General features: G+C 43.0%; 1 protein-coding gene across 1 annotated transcript; it reads right to left on the reverse strand.

Moving 5' to 3' along the window:
- Nucleotides 1-5,045: 5,045 nt before the first annotated feature.
- Nucleotides 5,046-19,296, reverse strand: STRA8 (stimulated by retinoic acid 8). Its single transcript, XM_009811721.2, has 8 exons — nt 19,105-19,296; nt 17,317-17,392; nt 15,739-15,823; nt 15,190-15,342; nt 11,824-12,106; nt 10,470-10,546; nt 8,653-8,764; nt 5,046-5,120 (listed from the first exon to the last, which is right to left on the reverse strand). Exons 1-8 carry the CDS (start codon nt 19,294-19,296, stop codon nt 5,046-5,048), a joined length of 1,053 nt encoding a protein of 350 aa, XP_009810023.2.
- Between the last annotated feature and the right edge of the window lie 237 nt (nt 19,297-19,533).

Genomic DNA, 19,533 nt, shown 5'->3' on the forward strand with positions numbered 1-19,533 from the left:
ACAACCAGTCTTCTGGAAAACAGTTTGCAGAGTCTTGCTCCTTTCCTCTACCAGCAGGAAGAGCCTTAACCTATATGGCCATATATAATGTGACTGCATGTGGTGCTGGTTGCCAGTGGTGTGTAGTAACATTGTTGCTGTAGCATAAGCTTGTGTTTCCTGCACTGAGATTTATATTTAGATATTTTTTGGGAAAAATAAATAAAATGTACAGTGTAATGATATTTCTCAGGGTGATTGCAATAGTGAGTGGCAGGTAGTATTCAAAGAATCACAGAGTAATTCGGGTTGGAAGGGACCTCTGGAGGTCATATGGGGCCAGCCCCTGCTCAGAGCTGGTCCTGTTGGACCAGATTGCAGAAGACTCTGTCCAGCTGAGCTACGGATGGAAAGCCATAGCCTCTTTGGGCAGCCTGTTCCAGTGTCTGACCACCCTCATGGTGAAAAGCGTTTTCCCTTGTGTCTAACTGGAATTTCCAATGCTTCACCTTGTGTCTGTTCCTTCTTGTTGTGTCACTGTTCCTTTCTGAGAAAAGTCTGACCCCATCTTCTCTGTATGCTCCATTGGACAGCTGAAGGCCACAATACAATGTCCCCTTAGCCCTCTTGTCTCAAGACTGAACAAAACCTGTGTGGTTTCAATGAAAAGCCTTTATTCCTCATGCCTATTACAGTCCTGTTCCTTAGTCCTGTCCTGCAGCTGTAGAGGTATGTGGCTTGTTTTATTGGTAGGGGATATATTGGTTTTTTTTGCTTTGGGAGTGAATGAAGCCTGAATAGATCAATTGTGTGACCGTTGGGATCCTGAAGGAGGAAACATTATGGTATAAATAGTTTGCTGTTATGGGCAGCTTGGAGTGCCTCCGTTGAAGATTTTGTTTGTTATGTCTTTGGGAGAAAAAATGATTTGCACAGTTAAGCATATCTGATCCCTCCCCACCATCACAGATTTTACAGAGATGACTAGTCCCAGGCATCTCAGCTCTGGTATCTTCTTCATCCTCCACAACCTTGACTACGTCTCATTTAGAGCCAGCCTATGCTCCCAGAGGATCTAGCAGACAAACCCATGGCCTTACTCATCATCACTCTCGAATTTACTTGTGCTGTAGCACATGTGTGAAAGCGAGTTTTTAGTTTACATCACCCTGTTCCCATGTCCTGTACCGAAGCTGCCAGGCTGCTGCTGACCAGACCCGCCACACACTGGAGGAGTGGTTTAGGTGGGAACAGGATATACAGCTAATAAATGCACACCATTTAATGTACACAAGCAACACCAACAGGGCCAAAACCTGCTGTACTACCTAGCCCTCAGATGCTCTATCTTCCATGTGAGACTTTTTCCTTTGGTGCTACAGTTGGGATCCCTACATGGAAAAAGCGAGGTGGGAAGCACAAATGGGGAACCCTCAGTAATTTTACTGGCTCTGTGTCAGCTCTGTGGAGGCTGCAGCCATATCTTTTTGCTTCTCCTTGTAAGGCATGTTAGGATACTGGCAAGTGCCAGAGGTGTATATTTGCTTTAGACTTGTTAAAAAAATAATATTGGCACAGGTTTCCTATAAAAATCAGTCTTCAGTTGGCTTTTTGTTCCCCACCCCAAGGACGGAGAACATTGCTCATCTGTTGTGACATTTTCCTGCATGCCCAGCTTGCTGCTGTGTCTGTATGTCCCCATCTTGTATTTGGCTTGCAAGCTCCCTGGAGTAGAGCTGGGCGTGATATTACAGCTTCTGGCATGTGGGGGCCAGAATACCCAGTGGAGGCTCAGTTGTTGCCCTGGCACATCCTATGGCCCAGGAGGTGCAGACAGCTGTGTGTGGGGTATGCTGGTCTGGGGCAGCTGGGTCTGCTGTTGCTAAGGCTTAGAGGCAATTTTCAGAAGCTGCTTATGTCCCTATTTCAAGCTCAGGCTCCTAAATGTCCTTTAAATTCCCCTTTTGGTATGTTTGTTATATATTTATAAAATATCGTTTTATTTGCCTCGGGGGGACACTTACAAATTTTACAATTAAGTAGGCAGGGCTTAGGCTGCAAGTGCCACCACTCTTCCAGCTGCACACAGCCACTTGAGGTTTGGAAACACTTTTGGCTTTGCACTGCAGGGACACAGCTTCTGTTTATTTGCTACTTAATGAAAATAATTGAAAATCAGAGGATCCTCAAGTTTAAAACTGAACACCTGAGGGCTGTTCTGGATTGCCTGGAGAACAGCCAGCTACCTGTCAACTGTATTACCCTTTGTGCTACTCCTGAGTCCTGAGTGCAGCAAGACTTAGTGATTTCAACCAGGTGTGGAGTAACCCTGCTTGCTGCTTTGCAGAGAGGCAGACAGCTAATTGCGAAGTCCAGGCAGATGCTCTGCTGTTCTGTCCAAGGAGATCCGGTGATGGGTATTTGTACCTGGTTGCACTGGCTCTAGAACAGCTAATCAGTGGCTCATTTTCACAGCTTTCTCACAAGAAGATGTGGGGCAGTAGGTCTGCCCAATGTTATGCTCACAGTGTTGTAAAGTAAGGGGCTGCCACATTGCAGCACAGCTGTAATTAATGTACCTGGTCCCACTCTGCCCTGTTCAGCTTGGTCTGCCCAAACCCCTGCAACAGCCACACTTCCACTGATACGTTCATGTTTCCCACTCCTTCCTCCCTGCTGCCTTTCTGCCTCCAACTCCTTCCCACTGCCCTGCCTCCATACCCTACTAGCGTACATTTTCCAGATTTTTTCATGAAAAGTTTCCATCAGACTAAGCACTAAGCGCTGCAGAAAGCAGTACCCGCGCACACGTAGCAATAACGTGCTCAGGAATTAAGGCCACTTCCCTGCCAAGGCAGAGCAGACCTCACGCATGCCAGGGCAAAACAGCTATTGTCTGTGTAGTGTTGGCTCTGCAGGAGAGGGAACTGCCTTCCCATGTTAGACATAGGCCTGTGCCCTTGTAAACTAGGATTGTGTGAGAGGAGGAACCAAAGTAATGTGCTCTTCATTTCCTCCTTCATGCCCTAACACCTCCCACAAAGCCTGCTACCATCTGGAGGAGTTATTATTTTCACATTGCCTGAACACACCTGTTGTTTCACGTTGATGTTCAGGCCAGTCTTAACCTAAAATTCTCCTGGTGAAGCATCAGAAGCTCTGACGTGATGATCGAGGGAATGCATCTACATAGTGTATGGTGTCCATTTAAAACTGTCTCCTCTGGTGGGTGGCAGGCTTAAAGTCATTTATAAATGAAATATTCTATTGTTTAACTTCTGTCCTTTACTGTCCTTCAAAAGGGTGGGACTGAAAGGCTAATAAGAAAAAGTTGTTAACCCTTGAACATTATCTACTCCCATGCTGTCCTACAGTACATGCCAGTATTGCCAAGTTCAACCTCAGCTGATGCAGTAATTAAGATGGATGTGGTGAAAGAATCATTAATGTAACAAAACTGACCAAATGTTGCATGGCAAATGAACTGGAGAGAAGTCTGTAAGATTTCTACAACTAAAAGCTTGTAGAAAAAGTAGCCTCAACACTGAGAAAAACTAACCTATTATTTCACCCAAAACTACACAATGATAAGAAAACACAGGCAGAACACTTAATGCAAACACTTATTACTGTAGGTACGTATGTATGTCTCTTGTACTAGCTAAAGGAAAGACTGATTTGACCTTGGTTTCCCTGCAAAGTCTGTACATGTATTTCAACCAGCATGTGTCCCAAAACCCAGACTGCCCAGGGGATGCATATGCTTGGCATTTTGGAATGAGAGGGAGAAGAGGAGGAGGGAGAACCAGCATTGGTTATAGCCTCAAAGCAATGATAGCCTGTACACATGAAACACACTAGAAAGGCCAGGGAAAGGCAAGGCTGCACCCTGGAGAACTCAGAGGGGCTCTTGAACCCAAACAAGATCTGTAATTGGGACCCCCCACTCCCACTTCCAAACACAGCAGCCTGGCAAACATCCACCCAGGAGTGCTACCACAGCCTCAACTGCAGGGACAGAAGTCGCTCTGGAGGAATTATTCTCCCGTTGTACTTCAGCACTAGGCTCCACATGTGTTTGCTTGAATACAGCTGCATGTATCATGCTTTTATGCACCAAGGCAGTGCTGGGCCACAGCCCAGCCCTCTTGGATTCAGCCTAAAAGCCTGTCTGCTGAAGAGTGATGGATACCTGAGCATGCCAGCTTTAGATTTTAAAATAAAATTTTCAGCCTTTCTGTTTGTGATGGCTGTTAGCATAACCTCAGCATAACCACTGTCAGAACACAATTTGTCCAAGTCTGCAGACAGCCTCTAATGATAGCTCTGAGATGTGAAGGATTTTATTCATCTTCACAGCATTTTTAATTCCAAGACACTATCTGAGCAGCACTACTCATCAAAGAATGAGGTGCGGCAGAAGAGCACAGGGCTGATCACTCAGCTTTACACACTTTAAAAAAGTAAATAATCCAAAGTGTATTACTGTGCCTGCACTTCTCTGGGTGATTTGGGAGTGGGTGGCCACTGCTGTTGTCCTCATAAAGAGATAGAAGAGCCCCATCTCACTCTCTGTGAGTAAATCCCTCTTTCCTTGTCAGCCTGAGCTGAAAAATTGTACAGGAAAAGTAATCACTGCCAGGGTGCAGGGCATTTTGTGATTTCTGCAGGTTGCAGTTTGAGATCTGCATCCTATAGGGGTGTGCAGGCTGTCACTAATGTGCCCTCTCTGCAGCTCTTCCACAGCTTATGCTAGGCAAGGTCACCTAACTGTACATGCCTCAGTTACCTGTGAAGTGAGGTTAAACATTAAAAAGCAATAGACAAAAGTATTTCTTAAGATTTTATAAATATCTAAAACCTGGAACTTTTAAAGGTATAAATTACTCAACTGATATATCAAGAAACACTGATGAGGGAATGGGAAGTCAACAGTAACAAACCACTTTAACATAGTGTCTCCACACTCTCCTTGGAGAGGTGCTTCACTGAAAAAGGTGCAGTCTTGTCACATGCCTGGTACTCCTGGCAATGCTTGGCAAAACATCAGCAAACAGAGATACTGTTTAGAAATCTTCATCATCGAAGGTCTCAGTGCACCTCAGCATCACAGTCTCATAATCAAACTGTAGATCTTCTTCCTGAAAGCCCCCCAAAGCCAAGCAGGATTAAAAACTACAGGAGTTGATTGTGTTTCAAATATGCATTTATTTGGTCAAGCACTGGCATATGTCAGCTAACACGCCATGAGCCCTCCCTCCTCTCTGAATCAGCACTTGTGATTTGTGATTTTTGCAGGTTGCAGTTTGAGATCTGCCTGAGGTGCCTGATAAAGAATGGCTCAAATTTCAACCAATTTCAGGGCTCCACCCTGTGCCTATTTACATAATTTAGACAGGTGTTACCAACTGTGGTAGCAAGTGGGTAACATAACAGTCTCTGAAGATATGAGAGCTTCTTTGAGCCCTTAACTTCTGCTGACTTCAGACTTCAGGCTTTGCTGCTCTTTTAGCAAAGGAAGGAAATGGTCTTCTCTTTTGCCAGCTTATAGAGAGTAAGTGGCTCTTGAGAAATCAAAGTCTAGGAGATGAAAGTGTTCATGCCTGCAGCCCATCTAGTCCACCTTCTGCATTGATGCAAGACTGTAGGGCAAGACTGCTTTTAAAAATAGGTGCTATTTAAAAAACGTATAGCTTAAGGAGCACTGAATCCCACTTGCTTGTAAAGTGACTCGTCTAAAATCCATAATTTTAAAAGAAAGTGTGTCTTTGAAGATGCAAAGGTGCTCATTGCTATTTAGAAAAAAACCCCACTGACTTCACTTAGATATTGTAAAACCTTTGGACTTCAATCTAAATTAATTCTTTACTGTCTTTGCTGCTAAGCATCTCTTATGATGTGACCTTAAGACAACAGCTCTTGAAAAACGACAAGATTGCTTAACTAATCTCATGCTCAGAAATATTTCTCTACAATGTAGCTTCCATGCTCCAGTTCTCATTTTTGAGTCACTGTCCTTTTAAAAGCCCTCCCTTTCCTTGTCCAAATGATTTCCTCCCTCCTCTCTTTTGAGTCTTTCTCAAGCATTTTATACCAGTGGGGTGCATGCCCTTGGCAGCCTCGAGAGCCAGGGCAGCAGCTCAAGAGGAGCTGCACTCTGTATCTGTGACCAAAAAACAGCGAACATACACAATCCGACAATAGTACTTTCTACCTGGACAATTAACCAGAAATGCCATAACTGGCACGTAATGACCAGCAATAAAGCCCAACACCTCATCAGCTCATCAGGAAAGGAGACCATAGGCTGCCTTTTGTATTTCAGTCAGGTGCACATCGCATGCCTTGCCTTGGTACCATACCTGCTACCCACCTCTGTATCTTCTACAAGGTGTGTTCACAGTGCACCAGGACATCACTTGATCCTTGGGATAATTTATCCCAGCACTGCTCAAAATCCTGGGCTAGAGTAGCACCATCACAGGTACTACATCAAGGGAAGGGGAATGGTCTGCAGGGGTTCAGTCACACCCATAAGGTAAGCAGGAAGGGCTCCTTTCCCTGTAAAGTCCAGGAGTCTCTGATGCTCCAAGTAGCCCAATTTCTGGGGTAAGGTGTATAGCCTACACTGAGCTCTCTGCTGCTACCTGAGTTGGTGTGTTTCAAGCTAGCTGGAACGTCTCCTATCCGCACTCTGCAACCACTTCCATAAGTGCCTCAATCTGTTTGATTTGAGATAGAGCTGAATTTCTGCCCTCAAAACAAAAAATTGTCAGTTGTTTTTTTTTTTTTTCCTCTTGGCAGGACTCTCTAGATGTGCTGTACTGCAGTTATCTAAACCAAAACAGATTGTGACCTTCACATTATCAGTACGCTCTAGTCTGGGTGATTTCTGCTCAAACTCCCTTTTTATTGTCTTACCACAGACAACTCAAAGTTCCTGCATAAAAGAAGTGTGCGCAGCCTTTTATTTCCTTTTTAATACAGAGAGCTCACTGAGCTGCCAGTTTGCAGTACTTGAGCTTCTTTTGCTGCCCGTCTTCCCATTGTTCCCATTCTCCTAGTTTTATTTCAAATGTCCCTCTTTAAGGCTTGAAAGAAGCACTACCACTTCTCATGCCACCTTATCTGGGACCTGTGAGAAGGACTTGGGCTCGCATATAGCAATGCAGCACCAAGCAGAAGAACAAAATGGGACCACCTAATCCTGCCAGGCATGACATTCACAAAGGAAATTTAAAACTGGAAAACATCGTATCTTGCCTAAAGCTTTTCTTTCTTTTCTAGGCTTGCTTAGTTCATGGTCATTTACATAAACACAGAAAGAGCTCTGCTCTTACGCAGAACATCATAGCTATTCATAGACCAAAGGGCTGTGTAGATCAGTGCCTGGTGGCTGACAATGGCCGGGAGTGGATGTTTAGACAAAAAGTGCAAGAATTGTGCATGCAGTGTGCTCTGTTCCACAATATATGCTCCCACATTATGGCAAACTGTGCTGTGAGGACCTTCTGAGCTGGAAATTGTATCTGGACCTTCACATTTAGTAATTGTCAATGGATTGATGCCCTGGGAGTTAAATCTGGTAATTTGCACGTACAAGTATTTTTTAATGTGTTGTTTGTTCACTTCATTGGGTGCTTTCTAGTTCTTCTGGTGTTAGACGCAATGAATAATCATTCTGTGTACCAAATCCACACCATTTAGGATCAAAATTCTCTCACAGTACCCTCAGTCTTTTTTGCAGAAGAGTCCTACTCCAGTAGCTCCTGTTTAATGTCTTTTGCTGTGCCTGCTGCCATCCTCTGCACCTCCTCTAGTGCTACTGCCTCCCTGAGATGGGGGGAACCAAATGGCACACAGCAGTCACTATGCAATAGATTCAGATAGTGTTGCAACACTAGTTTCTGCTCTGTTTTCTGTCCCAATTACCCCTCATCACAAACACTCTATTTCCTTCAAAGGAGCATCTGCTCAAGTAACAGAGACTGGGTGGAAGCTGGGTGATAGAAAATAGCAAAACAGTGGCTACCGTGGAGGTTGACTATAAGCCCAAACAAGCATGCTCTTGCTGAGGGATATTACCCTTTCGGTCCTCAACCCATGTGCAAGCTCTGAGCCACCTCCTTGGCAGGAGGGCAAGAAGGGGAGAAAGAACACTGCAAACACAATAACTTCAGGCTCAGCGAACCTACAACGGTAGGCTGAAGTTAAGAGACAGCACAGCAGATGTTTATCAGCTCTTCAAGGACACGAATACCCTACTCCTAAGGCCTGCCAGCGGAGGGCTCAAGGTAGGGAACCTGGCACCCAGACAAGCAGAAGGTGGTCCTACTGAGCTCAGAATGAAGTGGCTATGGGTTAATGGAGAATTGCAAACTGATCTTCACCTGCTCAGATGAGAACACAAGCTTTTCCACAAGGAACTTTCATGCAAACAATAGAAAAAAAAATTCCTCATGTCATTTGCTGTTTTGAATAATATTCTAAGCAATAATAATCCCTCACATTTGCCTCTTACAAAGGCAATCCAACTGACCTTTTGGAATGACACATCTGAAGTGACGATCCCCAAGTTCGTATATGATCAGAAGCACAGAAAACTGAAATCCCTTTCTGACAATGACAGAAATACATTGCTCCTTCTATAAGGAACCCTTTAGCAAAGCTTACCTGGCAAAACTGTGTATTAGCAAAAAAGAGGTTTTTTAGGAAGTCAGTGATCTGCAGATAGAGTCCGTGGTGATCCTCTGGATTTTCAGAAGTGCAGCCTGCGAATGCTGAACTGAAAATAGAACCAGATACTATATTTAATTTCCTGTTCCCTCATTTCTCCTCCTACTTACTTTCTCTCCTCCACATTTTACTTATAAATTAAAAGATTCAAATTGTTTTCAAGATGATTCTGATATTAAAGACAATAGCCAAACAAGACAGGGACGTATTGATGAGATATTGTCTAACAAATGCAAGGAAGATATGTAAGAACAGAGAACAGCAATACAAGAAACCAGTACCACAACAAAGAGATCCACTGATACACGACAGCTATAGTAACACTGTTTTTGGGAAAAGTATATATCCATTATAACAGAAAGCAACAATAGTTATTTGGTAGTGTATTTTGTAGGGTTGTTCAGAGGAAGAGCTTTGACTTCTATTATAAAGTTTTTGAGTGAATGCAGTAACATGTGGTCATGAAATGAAATATTAGCTGTCACTGGCAGGTTTGTACTCAGGTTAACAGGTAACTTTGGCAAAAAGCTAAGATATTCATTCTGGACCTCACTTCTGTGTTCTCCCTGGGATTTTACAAAGTTCTGCCATCACACCTCTGTCCAGAATTACTAGGCACAGAGTGATAGGGAAGGAAGGGAACAGGATAAATGTTCACTACTGAAATACTAATCTAATTTGGGACCTAAAACAGAGTGTAAAGATCATGGTAATACATCGCAGTATTAAGGAATACTTAATCTTATTTTAAAAGCAAACAGCAATTGTGACCTAACAAATGTTATTTAATGGATACACATTTGTTAAGCTTTACTACATATTCAAGTATATTCTGATCAACAACCAAAATAACCTTATTTGCAGTCATTCTGTTCTGGAAGTGAAAGGTGGAATGGTGATGAAAGAGAGGAAGAGATTCACACTAAAGAACTCTCTAAATATGGAAAAATAAGTAGAAAATGGGATTAAAAAAACAGATAAAAAACACTATTTGCAAAGAGAAACAATCCTAATGAAGACTAAGTAGCAAGAATGCATAAAAGATGAGTCATAATGTGATTTTTCCTTTTGAGGAAAGCAACCCTTTTCTTTCTTTGGTCTATTGGGAAAAATCAGAGGCAGTGACAGCTTTGTATCTGACATGTTCTTTTAGGTAACTCATCTGACCTGCAGAGGAAAGAGATGTTATTATTAAATAGGTCTTGTGTATCTCTGATGTTACTGTTTAGGTCAACCACACTTTAGCTTGATCACCTCCTTGTGATTGAATAAGGGTACTTGAAAAAGGTAAGGGAGACAATGTTAAAAAATGATAATTTTTTTCTCATTAAATGAGAGCACAGTTTATGATTAGCTGACTTATCCAGGGAATGCCTTATGGTCCTCATAGACCTGATAAGTGAGAGAGAGAAAAGAAAACATTGCAAATATTGTAATTTGAAAAGATACAAAGCTATGCAGAGTGGTGAAGAAAATCAGAGGGAACCCAGTTATCCTGAAGTGATGGAGTGCTCTTAGTAAGTGATTCTTACCGATTCTGCCGTAAATGCTTATTAGTCGTTTCACTTTTGCACCTTAAGAGCCAGTATTATTGTGAGCACAATTGCTGGAGGCTGCTAGTCTAACCATTTACTAAAAATTAGGCACAAAAAAGGAAGCTAGGCTATTGCCTCACCCCACAGCAAACTTGTGGAGTATTGACAGTGGGCTATTAACTTACCCTGTCTAGCAAAAGGGGTGAGTTTGTAATTTACCTTCTGCTAGACATTCCCTGAGTCTCGCTTCTGTCAAGGAAACCAGCAGCAACGTCAAATGCATCTTCAAACATTACCTATCAGAGAAAACACTTCAGATGTCAACACAACCAGCCACCTAAAAGTTTTACCTAGGGCATCACTTTTCATAATGAAGTCTTTAAAAGCATGATATTCTTTCTTTCCATTTAACAGGTACATTTGTATGTTTACAGCTAGAGTAAACCAAGAGGGTTTTGTGAAGGCAGGAATAATAAGGAATAACTGTATTTCATGACTAAGAACCCAAGGTTTATCCATTCCCTTAGGCCTGTGCTTCAAACTCGAGGAATTAGACTTAACATTACATTTCCCAAAAAATCAGTAAAAAACATGAATTGTATCAGTGCTTTAGAGACTTGATTGTGGGCTGCTGCTTATGGCTAGAGATCTCAGCTGTACTGGCCAGTCTCCCCAAATCTGATTCTAGTGTGTAGTGTGCGACCTGGCTTACAAAGGAGTTTAGATGCTCCCTGTGACAGAGCAATAAGCTCATTAGTTCACTCTGCCATAATACAGTTCACACATTTTCTGTGCCAGAAAGTACTGTACATGCAACAACCCCATGACATTTCCTAAGGAGGTCAGCAATATGAGTTGTGTCCTGAGACTCAAAAAGAACTTGTCAATGTAATTACTTATATGCTAAAGGTGGACACCTGTCCCTCCCTTGCAGCTAATAAAATTACACACATGTCTTTGAGCAGCTAGTTGCTTAAGTAATCAGTGCTCCAGGAACAGTTTACAAAGAGTTGGCTGTTATTTCATCTCTTTTTAACAAATGCCCTGGTCTACTCAGTCACTGACTTCTTGGCTCTGCAAAGGTGCATGGCACAGGCAGTCATTAGCCCTGTACCACTGGAACTGGTCTACAAATACTTTTTCTTTCCTACCAAGTTCTTTGATGAAAAAAACGACCCAACCCAAAACACAGCAGGCCTTGGCAAACTGGGTATTCCTTCTGGATTTAGGTCATCTGTGCTCCTTGGAGAGTTTACAGAGAACAGTAACTGTATAATACCTGTTCTTGCTCTCTCCCCCTGGAGCAAGTTAGAGCAAATTTAACTGTTACTTAGCACAAAAACTTTACAAGTCAGTGGAGACTAGCAGAATTATTACCACTGCACTCCTATAGCTTGCTGTGTATCTTACCAAGAGAGAATTTGCTGCAGACATTTACTCAGACTGCATTCAAGAGGTCTTGGGAAAGCTTAATTACAACTACTGTATGTTTCCAATTAAAAGCTGCAGAGCCAAGTAGCAACTGAAGGCTTGGAGTTTCAGAGGCAGATGATGTATGTTACTGAGCACTTACTTCCTCTGGTGTGGAGCCTGAGGAACCACTGGCTTCCTCACTGTTACCTCGGCTGTCCCTCACACTACCTTCAGTGCATGCAGGCTCTTGGCAAGCAGCCTTAGGATCCATGAGGAAGTCTCTCTGGCTACAGTACTGCAAGATGCTGTCTCTCCTTTCTTCAGAAAGCTCTTGCCAGAGGTGGGAAATAGCTGTGGAGACCTCAGGAAGAGGCACCTCCTCAGTGCAAACAATTCCATGCTCTACCAGCAGGTCCACTGTGTGCTTATAAAAATACAGGTATCTGTAATGAAAGGAAAGGGAGCATCTCTTAAGAGCAGGCTATGAGGCAGCCATCTACTGTAAATCAGCAGGAGACTGGTGAGTAGCTCTGATTCATAACTACTTCACTGACTCCCCCCTCTAAGACTTCATACAATTACTGAAGGTTGCCCAACACTGTTTGAAGATTTTAGCAACTCTGTTCTGCCAAGATTTCATCCACAAAAGGCAGGCTCCAGTGATAGCCTCAGCAGGACTGCCTCACAACAGAAGCTCCAGGTGCTGCAGGCTGAACTTGTTGCACAGGCAAACCTCATTTTGGCATTTAATAAATTTTGAGTTACTTGCCTTTGTATTCTGAGGCTTTTACACTCTAAGTCACTTTTTATACTTTTACTGGCATTGCACTACACTTAAAAGCCTTGGCTGAGGTCATATCCTGACTTATTAGGTACTGTACATGCAGATAGAAAAACACTATCCCAGGCCTGAATGCTCTGATTTAAATAAACATGCGAGATCAATTTCAACATTTTACATCTGAGGAAACGCATCCCTAAGATTGACTTCTATGCAGTCTGTAATGAAACTGGCAACTGAACATAAGCATCATAATTTCAGTCCGGTGACTAAATCTCAGAACGAGCCTGCTTCTTCTGTTAGCATTGTGTGGCACAGTGAACCAGGGATAATAATACCTACTTTGGAAAGCAGCACTGAAGGTTATTTCACGTTTATTAAATGCTTAGAGCTTCTCAGATAAAAATAATAAGATCAAAGGAGTACAAACCAAGAGTTCTATAAACAGCAGTCATTGTTACTAAGTTTGGGCTCAAAATGATTCCTTGGAAGATGTCCCAAATGAGCACATTTCCTGATTAACTGAACAGTATTGCATGAGAAAGTAACTCAAAAGAGTTCAGTCTTCTGTTTTTTTAAAAAAAATATTTGTTCCAGCATACCAATATTGGAAATCTTAAGATAATTCTGCATGCAGCATAAATATGTTTAAATGCCAGTTTCCCTACCCTGGAGTATTTTCCATGATTGCTTGAGACAAAATACCAGAAGGGGAATAAGCGTTACTGCGCTTACCAAGGATTCTGGATGTCCAGCTCCAAACAAAGGATCTGGAGTTTCTCAAACAAGAATATGAATCACTATTAGACTGCTTTGCTAAAGAAACTAAGCTTGAACCATGACTTAACTATTTCCTTCCCAGCTGGAAGGAGACAACCGTATTTTGCACTGGACAGAGTACTATGTAGTCCTACCATTGTAGCTCCTGCTGCTGGACATGGAAAAAACCCCAGTCTGTTGAAGCTCAAAGCATTTCTGATGCTGGCCAAATAATGTGATTAGATGATCACCAAAAGGCTGTTATTTTCTTTGCTGAAGAGTCCCTATTGTTTTATGCTTGTTATAAAAGATAATTTTTAAGAAGAATTAGCTATGAACCAACTGCAATCTGCTGTAAGACTGGGTAAGCGCCAGAGCCCACACAGTACAGGCCCTGGTCTACCTTGTCAGTGAAGAAGGGTAAAGTCAGGTGTTTATGGCTCTGTCTTGCAGTTTTTGATGAAATAGATCTTACTTCCCCCAGAAAATCTTGATTCAGCACATTTCAATGTCTTGTAAATGATAACCTTAACTGCAGCCACCTTCAGTTCTCACAGGAGCAAAAGCAAGAACAGTAGCAGGAGGCTGGTGCCATCTGCTGGCACAGCTACAGTCTCATTTTGATGAAAAACTAATAATCCAAGGGAATTTTATAAATAAGCACCAGTTCAAAGCAAAAGAAAAGAAGGAACTGCAAAAGTTTTTGTTGATGATGGTGATGTTGTGGAAGAGGACACCAGCTGCAGCTGTGGATTCTCCTGCACTGCATATTCTTAACTCTGGAATGGTTAGGGTGAAACTAACTCTCCTTGAATGGTACAGGATAGATTAAACACCCATCTGTTTTTCAAATCTCAATTAAATGATCATTCATCCTTTTGGAAAAGCATCCATGACCTCTAAGTACCTCCTAGTGCTGTCTGACAGCAAGGGGAAGAATGTGATGAATAATGTACTCAGTCTTAAGATATCAGTAACTTTGAAAAAAACAGCAATTTCACCAGTACAACCCCAGATTAAAATACACGGACCACTGACATGAGAATAGAGGTCTTTGATTTTTAGGTCCTGCATCAGGCACTTAAAAGCTGATCCTACAGGGGGTTACAGACTCACACCCGCTAGTTGTAAGTGTAACACACAGGTAAGTGTTTAGGTTCCCCTCCTCCCCCCTCACGTTGCAGACATTTTTAGGAGTGTTTTCTAATATCTTCCAGATCACCACTGAGGACTGATCTTCCCTTGTCACATACAGCCTTACTCTGCTCAGATCCCACAAAAAAGGTACTCCAAGCTGCCAGGAGCTAAGGGTCTATTTCTGGAAGGGGCAACAGTGCTCAAGCTCCTCATAACAATGCCATTAGAGGCAGGATGAACATCACTGTGAGGGAAAGTATCTGCCTACCTCTGGTTCCTGCACCTCCCCAGAACACATACAGCTAGACTCTTGAGAATTTCATCTGGTGCAGCAATTTCTACATTCCTAAAATCTAGGCCCATTGTGCAGGGCTACACTTGATAGTGGTATTGATACCACAAACACACGGGGACACGCACCTGCATAAATCATTCTGGATGCATAACCTCCTATTCCACCTGAGCTGGCCTGTTAAACCACTACTGTTAGCAGGTATGTTGCATCTTACTCTGCAAGCCATCAGTGGTAACGCATGGCCACACAGGGACTGACACACTTGAAAGAAAATTCTTTCTCTTTCTTGAGGATGGCTGGAAAATCTTCAGGGACTTTCCAAGGCCTGGAGTGCTGGGGGCTGCTATGATGCTGGAAGTCCATTCACATACAAGTCGCAGGTAAGGGACTTGGGCGGTTGCTCAGCTTCATCACCAGCAGGGCCAAAGTTGCTGGCATAAGGCTTCTGCAAGGCAGATGCACGCTCCAGCAGGGCTGCACGAACAGCAGCGACTGGATGCACAGTGTTAATGCAAACGAATTAAAAAACTGAAGGCAACATGGGGTGCACCTACCGTTCAAATTCCACCAGATCCAGGGATGCAGTGTCTGGAGACTGGATAAATTCTGGCCTCTCATCCTCTTCCGTTGTTTGTTTTTCACATTCTTCAATCAAATACCAGATGGCAGAGTCACTCTCACTCACAGCTTCCGAGGCTGATGCAGTCCTGGAAAGAATAAGCAAGAAAAAAAGCCACATGAACAACTTAAGTGGATTAATAAGGCCCTTGTCATGGGCACTCCAGAGTCCAGGGCCATTCTTCCCAAGCCAGCTTTCTCCTCTTCCTTTTGCTTTGTAGGCAAATGAGAAGTCCTTGGTGGAGATGAGCTACATAGAAGGGAAAGGAAATACAAGCACTGACTGGAAATGAGACCAACAACATTCTTAGTGCTAATGGACTGTACAGGATTATAGGGGTCCAGGTGAAATCTCTTCATCTCTTCCTCACGATGAAAGGCCTTGGCTTGGAAATTCAGTAGCAATGACAATGAGGTTCAGAGATGCTGGGATGGAAGCAAGTGCAAAGCATTATCATCTTTCCTGGATTGGTATAAGCCCTTACCTGTGATTACTGAAGTGCCTCTTGACATATTCCTCCCTGACTTCCTCCAAGTGGGACGGGTTCCCATCCTCCAAGCTGAAGGACTCTGTTGTCAGCAGAAAGGTTACTGTCACATCAGCGGCAGTTTTGGCTTCCCTCTCACCCTCAGCCCCAATAAAACAGAATAATTTCAACAACTGCTCCTTCATGAGCCAGAGCTTTTCATTAGGCAAAAATGATGTGAAAGGAGACACCTCTGCCTCTCCTACAATGTAACTAGCAATATTGGGAGTTTATGATCATTGAGGAACTTAGAATCATTGCCTTCTTCCTAACATTGGTCTGACAGAACTGATGGTGAAAACAACCAGCAAATCAAAGTCCAGGCAAGCACCAGTCAATACAGTATTTTGTGATTGCCATATAATGAACAAATTGCATGTAAGTACCCCTGACAACCAACCCATGATTCAAAAGCAGTACTAATTGTACATATATGCAAGTAAATACAAGGGGAAGTTTACCTCCAAACTCTCTTCAACCAGCCTCACTGCTTGTGATCCCTTCAATTTTGCTCTGTCAAACTATTCCTTCTACCTATGACTGACCTTTATGGGTTATCCAAGGATGTGGGTTCAGAGGAGATTGCTCATTTTAAGCACTGGGACTTTTAATTTATGTAAATTATTGGAGGTGCAAGTTGCATGAATAGCAACATTTTTTTCCAGATGACAGTAATTTGGACACTTGAAGGGACACAAAAGTATGTCCTAGGCCTCAACCCCATCAGCCCCCAGTCCTACTTGCTTCCACTGGACACAGTGGCCAGAACCAGTAAACAGAAGGCACGTTGGCGAGGGCGTGAAGCCCCTCAGCAGGAGCTGCCTCAACTGCTGACAGCACATGCTAGATGAGCATGATGCATGGTGTCGCAGGTGGTGACGGAGGAGTGCATGAAGACGACCTGCCAAGCTGAAAGAAAACAAAACCACAGCATCTCTCTACTACCCGTTTCTATCACAGTAAATTCTTAACTAAAGGCTTCCATTTCCTATACTAGAAAATCCTCAACAGCTTCTCTGTCCTTCTCCTTTAACTCACACCAGAGCCTGCTGTTCTGAAGTTTAAGCTCTGGCTGTGCTGACTCTGGGTGCTCATGATGGCTGTGACTCGCACTGTGTATCGCTGTGGCTGGGAGGAGCACACGTGCTCCTGCAGCCTCTCAGTGGGAGCCCAAGCATGCAGCCTGGGGACTCACGCCAGCCCCACACCTGCTGGGGGTGAATCGGCAGCAGGGTGACAAGGGCACTCTGCCTGAACTGCCTGCTGCCATGGGATACCAGGAATTACTTACTTCCTTTCTTCACTTAGGCTGGGGAGGGGGCAGGAACGACTGAGAGTCAGAGGGAGATTTCTGAGGTTCAGTGCTCCATGCGTCAATAGACTTTTGTGCTATCCCTTGCTTATTGCTACAACTAAAGCCACAGTTGGCTCTAATGCTTTAATGGACTCAGCCGTGTACCTATCTGCCTCTGTTTAACAAGTAAATAAAAAACAAGTCCAGGCACTCTGTCCAAGGCAAATACTTGCATACAGTACCTTCCATCTTCAGCAAAGAACCCAAGGTTTGCTCCAGCTTCTGGATAGATTTCTTAGCCTTACGCAAAACCTGATACTAAACATAAGAAGAAATCAGAACCAATTGCTCTCTGCTCTGACTAGATTAAAATGTTTTAACATGCCTCGGTTGTTTTCTTCACTTTTCCGTCATTTTGACCTTCAGTTATCTCGATGTCTCTGTGAAAACAACTGTGTTGTTTCATCAGCTAGCCTTATCCATATGAAAAGGGGAAAGAACTAATACCAGAGCAATCTTAAATATAGAATATAAATATTTGGGTATATATTATGCAATACATACACATAATACCCAGTCACATAGACATTTGCTACTTAACTCTGATCTTCTTTCATCAGCAACTGGTCTTGTTTGGATCGTTCTCTTCTTGGAGTATGTCCAGCAATACCATGCTGTGAAGTCTTGTTGGATGTCTACCGAGTTTAGGCATAAGACTTTACTAATGATTTCCCATGAGAATTTTGCTAGGAGAAGCCTTTGCCATGTTCTACTCTCAGCTACACTGATGTAAACTGGAATAACTTCAGTGCTGCACATCATTCCTTCATCATTTATAGCGAGCATGGCCAATTCATTTAAACATACACATCTCAAAAATATTTCAATATTTAGGTGATCGGTGAGACCATCCACAATCACCTTAGACAGGATGTCTACCTTGCAGAGCTTTCACGCTGGATATTTTAGCCAGACACGAAGCACTAGGATCATGAGTGAACTTCTGTATTTAGGCTCTTGAAGATATTAATCTTCCTTGGCCCCCAAAAGTCACACAAGGGGCACATGATACTAGCAATTTTTTAAAAGCAATTTTAAGAATTGGTATGTGAGGATAGTCCCCTTAGACCAGACAAAACAAGTATCTGTTTAGTCTTGGCTTCTGAGATCATGGTGACTTCAGCTTAACTTGCATCTTGTTCAGAACATGGTACACTGAACTCTTACCTCAAACTGCATGAGAGGTAAGGGGTTCACCAGGCACAAGCCCCAGATAGCAGTATTTTGCATGTTCAGAGCCTCAAAGCCCTTTACAAGGGCAATTCCTGTCCTAAACAGTCATTACCCTCTCCATTTTAAAAACTGGAAAACTGGAAGTAACCAATCTAACGAAATGAATTGGTGGCAGAGTTGAGGATAAAAGGGCTCCTGTTCATTCCTCTGCCTTGAGCAGGGTAATATCCGTCTTCTCAGTATTTTGGGTCAATTTAATTTTTATAAACAATTTTGTTTTGATTAAATAGTTTCTTAGTTTAGTAGAGACCAATAAACAGTACTGGTGGTTAGTTGTTTCCTGACTTATTTTTCCAGTATCTTGGAGACAGAGTGCACCTCATAAGGCTGAATGAATTTCTCCCTCCCCTGTAACTTCTTCTGTCCCTAAACTCACTATTCTGATTTCCTAGCAAAATGCTGCGAAATCAAGATAACTTCATCATGGGATCCCTTGGTTTGTTTCCAAAACACTATAAAGAAGCCACAAAGCTATAAAGAAACTGCAAAAACCCTGTAAGAAAAGGGCAGATAAGCCACATGATAAACCCATGACCCAGAGACTACAAAGTGAACAATTTGCTCACGCGAAGCTGGCAGCTTTAAAGTAAAAGGGATCCAGGAAAGATGCACACAGTGAAATTACACACATGCTAGCACTCATAAAGATACAGCGGTCATACTAATAAACCTGGTTAAATTTAAACATACCCGTGTATAATAGCGATACACAGAGAAATACAGTCACTGCTCCGCACCTTTGAGACCGAGTTGTCTGACTGGGATAAAACAGCTACCCGCAAGCCACTGAGGAGTCTTGCCAGCGTAGCCCGGTGGCGTGCCTGTGACAAGCGCCGCTTTGCCACGCAGGGTTCTACCTCTTGCAGGCGTGTCAGGGGATTGGGACTCACTCTCGCTTGTGTCTTCCTACAGTCTCCAGCTGTATCCATCAAAAGCTGCAATGCAATATTTACTTACAGTGAATAAATATATAAGTGAAGAAAAAGAAATCTTGCAGCCTCTGTAGTGGACAGACAAAAAATGGAAAGTTCAAGGTGACTGGCAAGAGCACTCCAGCTCATTTTTCTGTACGAAATCATGGAGTTTGAAACCTTCTCTTTGCCTGAGGGATGCCATCTGAAAACACTGACTAAAACCTAATCTACCACTAACAATAAACTGCGCAG

The sequence above is a fragment of the Gavia stellata genome, chromosome 4, assembly GCF_030936135.1.
Source record: "Gavia stellata isolate bGavSte3 chromosome 4, bGavSte3.hap2, whole genome shotgun sequence".
Taxonomy (NCBI): domain Eukaryota; kingdom Metazoa; phylum Chordata; class Aves; order Gaviiformes; family Gaviidae; genus Gavia; species Gavia stellata.